This window comes from Salvelinus namaycush, chromosome 3 (assembly GCF_016432855.1).
Source record: "Salvelinus namaycush isolate Seneca chromosome 3, SaNama_1.0, whole genome shotgun sequence".
NCBI lineage: Eukaryota > Metazoa > Chordata > Actinopteri > Salmoniformes > Salmonidae > Salvelinus > Salvelinus namaycush.
Genome location: NC_052309.1, coordinates 10,218,032 through 10,231,939, shown reverse-complemented (window position 1 = coordinate 10,231,939; position 13,908 = coordinate 10,218,032). Strand labels below are relative to the sequence as shown.

The window sequence follows — 13,908 nt, the reverse complement described above, 5'->3', positions numbered from 1 at the left end:
AGAAGTTCCAAAATAATAAAGGCATTACAAATGTCATATAATGTATATATACAGTTGTAACGATGTACAAATGGTTAAAGTACAAAGGGGAAAATAAAGACGCATAAATATGGGTTGTATTTACAATGGTGTTTGTTCTTCACTGGTTGACCTTTTCTTGTGGCAACAAGTCACAAATCTCTCTCTCTCTCTCTCTACAGTGGTTATGATTTCCTTATAGTATGTCCATCTCACTGCCTTCTGTATTCTATACGGGTCAATTACAAACATTACATTTGTATTGCGAAGGCAACAAAACACAAGTAAAAACCCTATTTAGGACATGTAAGATATGCAGGGGGATATCCTGATCCACCCATGGAACTTGTAATAACAAAATGGTGCTAATAGTGGGAAAAGTGAGCCGTTTTTCATCCTGCATTTCTGCAGCTGACTTTTCAGTGCTTGTAGTTTGTGTAACATATTGATGGTTTAGATTTTTCCTGCTTGCCAATAACTTCTCTGTAAATATGAGGGAAGATCATTGACACTGCAATATTTTACCAAAATGACATTTCTATCTCATTATCATATCATTTTTGGGTAATAATTACGTACCTTACTGTGATTGTTTTCAATTAAAATGGTCAAAAAGGAACAATAATAGCTTCTTAGCAAAGAGCAATTTCTCAAGCAAGAATTTAGCTAGGACTGTCTGGGAGTGGTCTGAGTAGGGAGGGGAACACTGAAAACTAGCTGTTATTGGCAGAAAGGTTTGGAACTCTCTTTCTTTTTTGGTCTACTAACTAATTTACCTCCTGGTAATGTCACCATGGAATGCCAAAACTCCATCCCAACAAAACAGGCTTAAATTTCAGGCGGTCTTTTCAAACAGCTGTTACACTAAAATGGCATTATCATAATTTTCAGAACCTCATAGTGTTAAAACACATGAAAATCACCTTTTTGACTGCATCTAGATCTTTTCTCAAATAAAAGTGTTTGTTTTCTCTGTAGTAACAACAGTTCTTTTCTTGCAGTGTTGCTACCGTGTGTGTTGTCATTTAACGTGGATGACAAGAATGGGGAGACTTTCAATGGTCCGCTGGAGGACATGTTTGGATACTCAGTCCAGCAGTTTGAGAACAGTGAGGGGAAGTGGTGAGTCCATTCGTGTTATCATCCACAAGACCTGGGTTCACATAGTGTCCGTTTTCTTTCAAATACTTTATCTGCACTTGATTAAGCTTGCCTGGTTCCATGGAATCAATGAAATAGTCCCAAAAGTTTAAACAGCAAACGCAGCCCAACTGGCACTCCAGACAGGCTCAATAAAACACTGAAAGTATTTAAAGAGAAAACAAATACTATTTGAACCCAGGTCTATTTGAACCCACTCTAACACTTGTCACTGGCCATGTCTGAATACCCATACTTGCGTTCTAAGTAGTAGCATTTTAGGTATGCGAAAATAGAACGTTGGGTATGTGACATCTCGATAATCGAGTATGCTTTCAATTCCAGGATGTTATACTAATTTAGATGATTTTGGCTTTTCATTGAGTAGAATTCACTGCACACTTTTGAGGAAGGGAATGGGCTTTCCAGACTCACCTGTGTTTGACAGCAGCTTATCATCAGCTGATAATGAGATAAGAGGACGCTCTTTAATAAATGTAACGAATAGCGTGCACATTGGATAACACATTCTCATGATGGGTGAGCCTAGTGCGTTATTTGTTGCTCACTGTAATCGTTTTTGACTAAACACTGCTTTCCAAAAAATGATGTAGTACGATTAGTACACACACAGTATGTAGTTTTAGTAACTAGTAGGCAAGACAGATTTCGGACAAGGCCCCTGTCTTTTTCCACTTATCTCTCCTGCCTTGTGCTTGAAATCAGTCAGTACTGGTAGTCGGGGTTGGGGTCAATTCCATTTAAATTCCAATCAATTCAAGAAGTACACTGAAATTCCAATTCTAAATCTCTTCAATGAATTTCAATGAGGAACATTTTCACTTGGAATTGGAATTTGGGTTAGTTTCTGAATTGACTGGAATTTAAATGGAATTGACCCCAACCCTGACAGTAGTTTGGTGTCCTGTTAGCTGAACAAGTTCAACATTGAGATACAGTATCTTGCAATACCGATTGCAATCATATCGTGACTTATGTGTCCCTCCCTGTAAATTTGACAATTTCATAATTTTTTCCTTTTTAGAGAAATTAACATATTGAACATACAGGATTTTGTAATAATAAAATTGATATGTAAAGAAAAGAGAAACAAAAAGAGGTTGTTCTACACCTCCAACTCCCCATCCCATTCCCGCTTGTATCAGTTAGGCCTGCAGCCTAACACCGTCTGTCTCATATAAAGAGTCCCACCCTCCGCCTGTTAAGTGAACACAACCTACCAGAGTATCCACTCAGCCCGCCAGTAAAGACACCGTGAAACCATGATCCCTCTCTTAATTGGTCAAAGAACACATATTTACATGCTAGTAAACTACGTCTGCCCCCCTTTAGAGAAAGGTACTGTTCCCTCAGACAGAGAGAGAGACAGTCGGCCCCTATAGTTCTCCTACAGAGGCCCTGACAGTGTGGGCCTCTGGGTGTGTCCTAAATGGCACCCTATTCCCTACACAGTACACTACTACCTAAATAGGGAATAGGGGGGCATTTGGGACTCAACCTCTAACTAGCTAACTATCCCCATACATTCAGCTGGAATGGGCTTATTAAACTCATATGGAACCAGTTACAGTAATTCAGTCCTTCTCAATCAGCAGGAGCAGCTGTGATGAGGAACGATGAACGATCCCACAGCTTTCTTCTTTTACAGAGTTCATGTAGAGAATTCCCTGATGGCTCCAGTTACTCTCACGTGTACACAGATAGAAACCACTGTATAAGAGTGACGAGGGCAAGTTATGTGTTTGTTCCAATATCCACACTTGCATACCACTTGAAGGCATGTTTACACTTGGAATTTCACCCAAAGATCATGTTAAAGCAAGACCTGATAGTTCCAGTTACTTTCTAGTGCACAAATACTACACATGCTAACATACCATACCATAGAATGCATGCCTGACACTAGTTTCATTTTAAGACATATGCTAGCAGTATGTGTCAATATTGGAGCAGAGCCTTGATTGGGCTGATAATTTACACAAACCTCCCTTAAAGTCAGAGAGAGAGAGAGAGAAAGGGAGAGAGAGTGAGAGAGAGAAAGAGAGAGAAATTGTGCCTAGATGCCTACGTTACTTAACCTGGGTTACTGTAGGTGTGAGGTGAGTGAGCTTAACCTGGGTTACTGTAGGTGAGTGATGATTCACAGATGGAATGGCACCATTAGACACCTCTCACTCAAAGCAAGGGCGAGGTCAGTGTGCTAGGACAGTGTGCTAGGACAGTGTGCTAGGTCAGTGTGTTAGGTCAGTGTGCTAGGTCAGTGTGCTAGGACAGCTAGGTCAGTGAGCTAGGTCAGTGTGCTAGGACAGTGTGCTAGGTCAGTGTGCTAGGACAGTGTGCTAGGACAGTGTGCTAGGTCAGTGTGTTAGGTCAGTGTGCTAGGTCAGTGTGCTAGGACAGCTAGGTCAGTATGCTAGGACAGTGTGCTAGGACAGCTAGGTCACTGAGCTAGGTCAGTGTGCTAGGACAGCTAGGTCAGTGAGCTAGGTCAGTGTGCTAGGTCAGTGTGCTAGGACAGTGTGCTAGGACAGCTAGGTCAGTGAGCTAGGTCAGTGTGCTAGGACAGCTAGGTCAGTGAGCTAGGTCAGTGTGCAAGGTCAGTGTGCAAGGTCAGTGTGCTAGGTCAGTGTGCTAGGACAGTGTGCTAGGACAGCTAGGTCAGTGAGCTAGGTCAGTGTGCAAGGTCAGTGTGCAAGGTCAGTGTGCTAGGTCAGTGTGCTAGGACAGTGTACTAGGTCAGTGTGCTAGGTCAGTGTGCTAGGACAGTGTGTTAGGTCAGTGTGCTAGGTCAGTGTGCTAGGTCAGTGTACTAGGTCAGCTAGGATAGTGTGTTAGGTCAGTGTGCTAGGACAGTGTGCTAGGACAGCTAGGTCAGTGAGCTAGGTCAGTGTGCAAGGTCAGTGTGCAAGGTCAGTGTGCTAGGTCAGTGTGCTAGGACAGTGTGCTAGGACAGCTAGGTCAGTGAGCTAGGTCAGTGTGCAAGGTCAGTGTGCAAGGTCAGTGTGCTAGGTCAGTGTGCTAGGACAGTGTACTAGCTAGGTCAGTATGCTAGGACAGTGTGCTAGGTCAGTGTGCTAGGACAGTGTTCTAGGACAGTGTGCTAGGTCAGTGTGCTAGGTCAGTGTGCTAGGACAGTGTGCTAGGACAGCTAGGACAGTGTGCTAGGTCAATGTGCTGGACAGTTAGGACAGTGTGCTAGGTCAGTGTGCTAGGACAGTGTGTTAGGTCAGTGTGCTAGGTCAGTATGCTAGGACAGTGTGCTAGGTCAGTGTGCTAGGACAGTGTGCTAGGACAGCTAGGTCAGTGAGCTAGGTCAGTGTGCAAGGTCAGTGTGCAAGGTCAGTGTGCTAGGACAGCTAGGTCAGTGAGCAAGGTCAGTGTGCTATGACAGCTAGGTCAGTGAGCTAGGTCAGTGTGCTAGGACAGTGTGCTAGGTCAGTGTGCTAGGTCAGTCTGCTAGGACAGTGTGCAAGGTCAGTGTGCAAGCTCAGTGTGCTAGGACAGCTAGGTCAGTGAGCTAGGTCAGTGTGCTAGGACAGTGTGCTAGGTCAGTGTGCTAGGTCAGTGTGCTAGGACAGTGTGCTAGGACAGCTAGGTCAGTGAGCTAGGTCAGTGTGCTAGGACAGCTAGGTCAGTGAGCTAGGTCAGTGTGCTAGGTCAGTGTGCTAGGACAGTGTGCTAGGACAGCTAGGTCAGTGTGTTAGGTCAGTGTGCTAGGTCAGTGTGCTAGGACAGCTAGGACAGTGTGTTAGGTCAGTGTGCTAGGACAGTGTGCTAGGACAGCTAGGTCAGTGAGCTAGGTCAGTGTGCAAGGTCAGTGTGCAAGGTCAGTGTGCTAGGTCAGTGTGCTAGGACAGTGTGCTAGGACAGCTAGGTCAGTGAGCTAGGTCAGTGTGCAAGGTCAGTGTGCAAGGTCAGTGTGCTAGGTCAGTGTGCTAGGACAGTGTACTAGGTCAGTGTGCTAGGTCAGTGTGCTGGGTCAGTGTGCTAGGACAGTGTGCTAGGACAGCTAGGTCAGTGAGCTAGGTCAGTGTGCTAGGACAGCTAGGTCAGTGAGCTAGGTCAGTGTGCTAGGTCAGTGTGCTAGGACAGTGTGCTAGGACAGCTAGGTCAGTGAGCTAGGCCAGTGTGCTAGGTCAGTGTGCTAGGACAGTGTGCTAGGACAGCTAGGTCAGTGAGCTAGGTCAGTGAGCTAGGTCAGTGAGCTAGGACAGTGTTCTAGGTCAGTGTGCTAGGTCAGTGTGCTAGGTCAGTGTGCTAGGACAGTGTGCTAGGTCAATGTGCTGGACAGTTAGGACAGTGTGCTAGGACAGTGTGCTAGGTCAGTGTGCTAGGTGAGTGTGCTAGGTCAGTGTGCTAGGTCAGTGTGCTAGGTCAGTGTGCTAGGACAGTGTGCTAGGTCAATGTGCTGGACAGTTAGGACAGTGTGCTAGGTCAGTGTGCTAGGACAGTGTGTTAGGTCAGTGTGCTAGGTCAGTGTGCTAGGACAGTGTGCTAGGTCAGTGTGCTAGGTCAGTGTGCTAGGTCAGTGTGCTAGGTCAGTGTGCTAGGACAGTGTGCTAGGTCAGTGTGCTAGGTCAGCTAGGACAGTGTGCTAGGTCAGTTTGCTAGGTCAGTGTGCTAGGACAGTGTGTTAGGTCAGTGTGTTAGGTCAGTGTGCTAGGACAGTGTGCTAGGACAGCTAGGTCAATGTGCTAGGTCAGTGTGCTAGGACAGTGTGCAATGACAGCTAGGTCAGTGAGCTAGGTCAGTGTGCTAGGACAGTGTGCTAGGACAGTGTGCTAGGTCAATGTGCTGGACAGTTAGGACAGTGTGCTAGGTCAGTGTGCTAGGACAGTGTGTTAGGTCAGTGTGCTAGGTCAGTGTGCTAGGACAGTGTGCTAGGTCAGTGTGCTAGGTCAGTGTGCTAGGTCAGTGTGCTAGGACAGTGTGCTAGGTCAGTGTGCTAGGTCAGCTAGGACAGTGTGCTAGGTCAGTTTGCTAGGTCAGTGTGCTAGGACAGTGTGCTAGGTCAGTGTGCTAGGTCAGTGTGCTAGGTCAGTGTGCTAGGACAGTGTGCTAGGTCAGTGTGCTAGGTCAGCTAGGATAGTGTGCTAGGTCAGTGTGCTAGGTCAGTGTGCTAGGTCAGTGTGCTAGGACAGTGTGCTAGGTCAGTGTGCTAGGTCAGCTAGGATAGTGTGCTAGGACAGTGTGCTTTGTCAGTGTGCTAGGATAGTGTGCTAGGACAGTGTGCTTTGTCAGTGTGCTAGGTCAGTGTGCTAGGACAGCTAGGACAGTGTTCTCGGTCAATGTGCTAGGACAGTTAGGACAGTGTACTATGTCAGTGTGCTAGGTCAGTGTGCTTTGTCAGTGTGCTAGGTCAGTGTGCTAGGACAGCTAGGACAGTGTTCTCAGTCAATGTGCTAGGACAGTTAGGACAGTGTGCTAGGTCAGTGTGCTAGGTCAGTGTGCTAGGACAGCTAGGACAGTGTGCTCGGTCAATGTGCTAGGACAGTTAGGACAGTGTACTATGTCAGTGTGCTAGGTCAGTGTGCTAGATCAGTGTGCTAGGATAGTGTGCTAGGACAGTGTGTTTTGTCAGTGTGCTAGTTCAGCCAGGTCAGTGTGCTAGGACAGCCAAGTCAGTGTGCTAGGACAGCTAGGACAATGTGCTAGGTCAGTGTACTAGGTCAGTGTGCTAGGTCAGTGTGCTAGATCAGTGTGCTAGGTCAGTGTGCTATTACAGCTAGGACAGTGTGCTAGGTCAGTGTGCTAGGACAGTGTGCTAGGTCAGTATGCTAGGACAGTGTGCTAGGTCAGTGTGCTAGGTCAGTGTGCAAGGACAGTGTGCTAGGACAGCTAGGTCAGTGAGCCAGGTCAGTGTGCTAGGACAGTGTGCTAGGACAGTGTGCTAGGTCAGTGTGCTAGGACAGCTAGGACAGTGTGCTAGGTCAGTGTGTTAGGACAGTGTGCTTGGTCAGTGTGCTAGGTCAGTGAGCTAGGTCAGTGTGCAAGGTCAGTGTGCAATGTCAGTGTGCTAGGTCAGTGTGCTAGGTCAGTGTGCTAGGACAGTGTGCTAGGTCAGTGTGCTAGGACAGTGTGCTAGGACAGCTAGGTCAGTGAGCTAGGTCAGTGTGCTAGGACAGCTAGGTCAGTGAGCTAGGTCAGTGTGCTAGGACAGTGTGCTAGGACAGCTAGGTCAGTGAGCTAGGTCAGTGTGCTAGGTCAGTGTGCTAGGTCAGTGTGCTAGGACAGTGTGCTAGGACAGCTAGGTCAGTGAGCTAGGTCAGTGTGCTAGGTCAGTGTGCAAGGTCAGTGTGCTAGGTCAGTGTGCTAGGATAGTGTGCAAGGTCAGTGTGCTAGGTCAGTGAGCTAGGTCAGTGTGCTAGGACAGTGTGCTAGGACAGTGTGCTAGGACAGTGTGCTAGGTCAGTGTGCTAGGACAGCTAGGTCAATGTGCTAGGTCAGTGTGCTAGGACAGTGTGTACTAGGACAGTGTGCTAGGACAGCTAGGTCAGTGTGCTAGGTCAGTGTGTTAGGACAGTTAGGTCAGTGTGCTAGGTCAGTGTGCTAGGACAGTTAGGTCAGTGTGCTAGGTCAGTGTGCTAGGACAGTGTGCTAGGACAGAGTGCTAGGACAGTGTGCTAGGACAGTGTGCTAGGACAGTGTGCTAGGTCAGTGTGCTAGGTCAGTGTGCTTGGACAGAGTTCTAGGTCAGTGAGGGTCAGGCACAGATGTCTTTACAGTATGTAACTGTAGCTGTGAGATCTGAGATGATTACAGCTTTCTCTCTCTCAGATGGCTGTGTGTGTGTGTGTGTGTGTGTGTGTGTGTGTGTGTGTGTGTGTGTGTGTGTGTGTGTGTGTGTGTGTGTGTGTGTGTGTGTGTGTGTGTGTGTGTGTGTGTGTGTGTGTGTGTGTGTGTGTGTGTGTGTGTGTGTGTTTTCCCCTGCTGGCTCCCTCTTTAGGTGATCAGGGGCCATTAGGAGGGTGGAATGTTAATTAGCGGACTGTTTACATGCTAGCAGATAACTAGCATAGTTTAGACTCGTATCCTACTCAAAAGATTTCTGAGAGAGAACCAAGCCCAGCTGGAGTTTGTTATTGCACTCAGCTAACAAGCTGTATTGCAACGCAGAGTGTGGGTTACTCACTCAGAACATGTAAACAAAGTAATGATGAGTAAACATCGTAGGCCTAATTGTTCAAATGTATACTTTCCACGGCACTTTTTCAGATACATTTTCTTATAAAGTGTTTTGTTAGTGAGAAAACCAAAAATTCAAGCCCTGGTCATGAGGTGATCTCCAGTTGTTGCTTACAATGTCACCAAATCCTGTCAAATTTATGGTGGCTGGGGTATGGAATAGTCTGCTAACCTCTCTCCTCTGTCTCTCTTAAAAGGGTGCTGATTGGTTCTCCCCTGGCCGGCCAGCCAGCCAAACGGACTGGAGATGTCTACAAATGCCGTGTGGGTCAAGGACCAAACCCTAAATGTATCAAACTGGAGCTGCCTGGTGAGAACCTGTGTGTGTGTGTGTGTGTGTGTGTGTGTGTGTGTGTGTGTGTGTGTGTGTGTGTGTGTGTGTGTGTGTGTGTGTGTGTCTGCATGTGTGTGTTTTAACTACTGACCTGTTTTAACTAACTAGGGTTAGGGTTACAATTAGGGTAAGGGTTAGGGGTTAGGTTTAAGTTTGGTGTTAGGTTAAGGGTTAGGGTTGGTCCCCACAAGGATAGTTACACAAACGTGTGTGTGTTTACATTTGCATATGTGCGCACGTGTGTGTGTGTGTATTTGTGTGTCAATGAAACTGCGTTATTGATCCTCCAGTTGTTAGCACTAGCTGATCCAGTTGTTAGCACTAGCTGATCCAGTTGTTAGCACTAGCTGATCTAAGGCATAGCCTCTAATATTGTATGGTGTGCTGCTCTGGTCTGGGACTCCCTGCCTCCCTCCCTCCCTGGCAGTGTGCTGGACAGGACGTGAAGCACAGCAGCACGACAGCAGAACAGGAAGACACTACATAAACAGGATTTTAATGTCTCTTCTCATCCACTCACAACTGTATTATCATTAACTAACCAGATAACCAATATGACTCCACTCCACTGCTTCATGCTTCAGCTTCTGGCCTTCTAATGACGCTGAACAAGGTTGGGGTCAATTCCATTTCAGTAAAGTCAATTAAGGAAGGAAACTCCATTGACTGAAATTAAATGGATTTGACCCCAAGCCTGATACTGACTCACTTCCAGCAGGCAAGGTTTATTATTGATTTTATTGAACATTTATTGAACTAGGAAAGTCACTTAATTAAGAACAAATTCTTATTTTACAATGACGGACTACCCCGGTCAAACCCTCACCTAACCCGGACGACGCTGGGCCAATTGTGCGCCGCCCCATGGGTTGAGCTTAGTAGGATTACTAAATCAATTTAATGGAATTTAATCAATTACATTTGGGGTACATGATATAATTTTAAATATATTTAACATGAACATTATCTGTTGTTTTGGTATCTGTAGAAAATGCATTGTTTATGTATAACCTGCTAAAGGTTGTAAGAGATAAGGATATCTGTCCTCCACATGACAATCTGGTCATATACAGTGCCAGTCTTATAATGCCTGTATTGTCCTATAGCTGGATGGCCGCTTTGTTCTTCAGCCACTGGAGGTGATGTGAATTATGTGAATATGAGAATACCTACAGAGAGAAAGTACATAATGAGAGTAGCCTACATGATTACTGATGAGATGACTTTAAAAAAACGCTGCTAGACAGAGATCACATGTAATTATACATAGAGGATATACCATTTAGCAGACACGTTCACCCTAACAGGCTTACAACAGAGAGCATGCATACATTTGAGTATCTGTGACCACAGCTGGAATCAAAACCCACAACCCTGGCATAGCTAGAGTCATGCTCTTACCAGACTACAGTACTTATGCTGGAAAACAAAATATGAAGACTAGAGATAGATCATAGCTCAAGTAATGAACGATCCTATAAATAACTACATGTCAATAGTGCACATTGTTAAAAGTGAAGTCCGGAGGGGTTCAAGAGGGGCTTGAGGGTTGGTCTGTCTGTCTTTCTATGGGAAAATGATACAGGAATTTGAGCAGCTGTTTTTTCTTTCTTTCACTGACTTTATTCCATATTTTCCCAGAAAACACAACAATTCCTAACTTACACGAAGTCAAGGAAAACATGACCATGGGAACGACGCTGATTACCAACCCTCAAGGAGGCTTTCTGGTAAGAGGACACTTGACAATGTAGATGTCAGCCCTGGACTGCAAGAGCCAGTGGACTGTACAGTTGTTACTGTATGTAGAGCTGACATATACATTACACACACTGTACGGTTGTTACTGTATGTAGAGCTGACATATACATTACACACTGTACAGTTGTTACTATATGTAGAGCTGACATATACATTACACACACTGTACGGTTGTTACTGTATGTAGAGCTGACATATACATTACACACTGTACAGTTGTTACTGTATGTAGAGCTGACATATACATTACACACACTGTACGGTTGTTACTGTATGTAGAGCTGACATATACATTACACACACTGTACGGTTGTTACTGTATGTAGAGCTGACATATACATTACACACTGTACGGTTGTTACTATATGTAGAGCTGACATATATATCACACACACTGTACGGTTGTTACTGTATGTAGAGCTGACATATACATTACACACACTGTACGGTTGTTACTGTATGTAGAGCTGACATATATATCACACACACTGTACGGTTGTTACTGTATGTAGAGCTGACATATACATTACACACACTGTACGGTTGTTACTGTATGTAGAGCTGACATATATATCACACACACTGTACGGTTGTTACTGTATGTAGAGCTGACATATACATTACACACACTGTACGGTTGTTACTGTATGTAGAGCTGACATATACATTACACACTGTACAGTTGTTACTATATGTAGAGCTGACATATACATTACACACACTGTACGGTTGTTACTGTATGTAGAGCTGACATATACATTACACACTCTACAGTTGTTACTGTATGTAGAGCTGACATATACATTACACACACTGTACGGTTGTTACTGTATGTAGAGCTGACATATACATTACACACACTGTACGGTTGTTACTGTATGTAGAGCTGACATATACATTACACACTGTACGGTTGTTACTGTATGTAGAGCTGACATATACATTACACACACTGTACAGTTGTTACTGTATGTAGAGCTGACATATACATTACACACTGTACAGTTGTTACTATGTAGAGCTGACATATATATCACACACACTGTACGGTTGTTACTGTATGTAGAGCTGACATATACATTACACACACTGTACAGTTGTTACTGTATGTAGAGCTGACATATACATTACACACACTTTACGGTTGTTACTGTATGTAGAGCTGACATATACATTACACACTGTACAGTTGTTACTGTATGTAGAGCTGACATATACATTACACACTGTACAGTTGTTACTGTATGTAGAGCTGACATATACATTACACACTGTACGGTTGTTACTGTATGTAGAGCTGACATATATATCACACACACTGTACGGTTGTTACTGTATGTAGAGCTGACATATACATCACACACACTGTACGGTTGTTACTGTATGTAGAGCTGACATATACATTACACACTTTACAGTTGTTACTATATGTAGAGCTGACATATACATTACACACTTTACAGTTGTTACTGTATGTAGAGCTGACATATACATTACACACACTGTACAGTTGTTACTATATGTAGAGCTGACATATATATCACACACACTGTACAGTTGTTACTGTATGTAGAGCTGACATATACATTACACACACTGTACGGTTGTTACTGTATGTAGAGCTGACATATATATCACACACACTGTACGGTTGTTACTGTATGTAGAGCTGACATATACATTACACACACTGTACGGTTGTTACTGTATGTAGAGCTGACATATATATCACACACACTGTACGGTTGTTACTGTATGTAGAGCTGACATATACATTACACACACTGTACAGTTGTTACTATATGTAGAGCTGACATATACATTACACACACTGTACGGTTGTTACTGTATGTAGAGCTGACATATATATCACACACACTGTACGGTTGTTACTGTATGTAGAGCTGACATATACATTACACACACTGTACAGTTGTTACTATATGTAGAGCTGACATATACATTACACACACTGTACGGTTGTTACTGTATGTAGAGCTGACATATACATTACACACTGTACAGTTGTTACTGTATGTAGAGCTGACATATACATTACACACACTGTACGGTTGTTACTGTATGTAGAGCTGACATATATATCACACACACTGTACAGTTGTTACTGTATGTAGAGCTGACATATACATTACACACACTGTACGGTTGTTACTGTATGTAGAGCTGACATATACATTACACACTGTACAGTTGTTACTGTATGTAGAGCTGACATATATATCACACACACTGTACAGTTGTTACTGTATGTAGAGCTGACATATATATCACACACACTGTACGGTTGTTACTGTATGTAGAGCTGACATACAGTATACTGTAAACAAAACACATTCATCAATACTGGTTTGAGTCGTAAACTCCTAAATCCCTCATATGTAGAGTTGGGGAGTAAACTGTAGGAAAACACTAAGGACATAATCTGGAAGAGTTATAGTATTAAAGTAATTCCATTTTACAAATTTTGTTTGCAATTGCAGACCCCCATCTCTGTCTGTCTGTCTGTCTGTCTGTCTGTCTGTCTGTCTGTCTGTCTGTCTGTCTGTCTGTCTGTCTGTCTGTCTGTCTGTCTGTCTGTCTGTCTGTCTGTCTGTCTGTCTGTCTGTCTGTCTCTCTCTCTCTCTCTCTCTCTCTCTCTCTCTCTCTCTCACTCACTCACTCACTCACTCACTCACTCACTCACTCACTCACTCACTCACTCACTCACTCACTCACTCACTCACTCACTCACTCACTCACTCACTCACTCACTCTCTAAATGAATGGATGGGTCTGAGTATTTATAATGATGACATTATAAGAGATTAATTACAAGGCCCGGGTTTGACCAGAACTTTCCCCTCTGCCTTTTTACTGGGCTTATACCTCACTGCTCATATAAGGACTGTTGAATAGAGAGTCTTAACCAATCAGATCATGTACTTCAGAGAGACAGTTACTTTGAGTCCAAATTAAACACCTTAATCCGGTGTGTGTGTGTTTGTGTGCATTTCCTATTGGGCTAAGAGTTAAGGTTTTTCCTGTGGCAAACCCTGTTTCAGATCCCGCCGTGACAAGTGTGTGTGTGCGCACGTGTGCTCTTGTCTTCCAGGCCTGTGGTCCCCAGTACGGCTACATGTGTGGTCAGCAGACGTACATCTCTGGGGTCTGTACCAACGTCAGCTCAACCTTCCAGGTGCTCAACTCTATCGCCCCGGCTGTGCAAGGTACAAGTTCACCCTAACTCTAGCTAGACGACAGTACCCCTCACACTCCTCCCTTTACACACAGAAACAACTACACTGTTAAGTTTAGGCATTCATTCCAATTGGTTAAGTTAATGGTTAAGGTTTGGGTTAGGGTTAGGGTTATTAAACACATGACCCTCGGAGCCGGAGTTCGCAGCTTACGCCCATCTGCCATCCTGATCCACAGCACCCTAGCAAAAC

The 13,908-nt window shown here is 44.4% G+C and overlaps 1 protein-coding gene across 3 annotated transcripts in view; it reads left to right on the top strand.

Moving 5' to 3' along the window:
* LOC120044924 (integrin alpha-1-like) overlaps positions 1-13,908 on the top strand; it is an 85,220-nt gene that overhangs the window by 27,217 nt on the left and 44,095 nt on the right. For all 3 annotated transcript variants that reach the window (XM_038989663.1, XM_038989664.1, XM_038989662.1), the window contains exons 2-5: positions 1,020-1,140; positions 8,562-8,674; positions 10,340-10,428; positions 13,572-13,686. In XM_038989663.1, the coding sequence (XP_038845591.1) occupies positions 1,020-1,140; positions 8,562-8,674; positions 10,340-10,428; positions 13,572-13,686 (438 nt within the window). The remainder of the gene's footprint in view (positions 1-1,019; positions 1,141-8,561; positions 8,675-10,339; positions 10,429-13,571; positions 13,687-13,908) is intronic.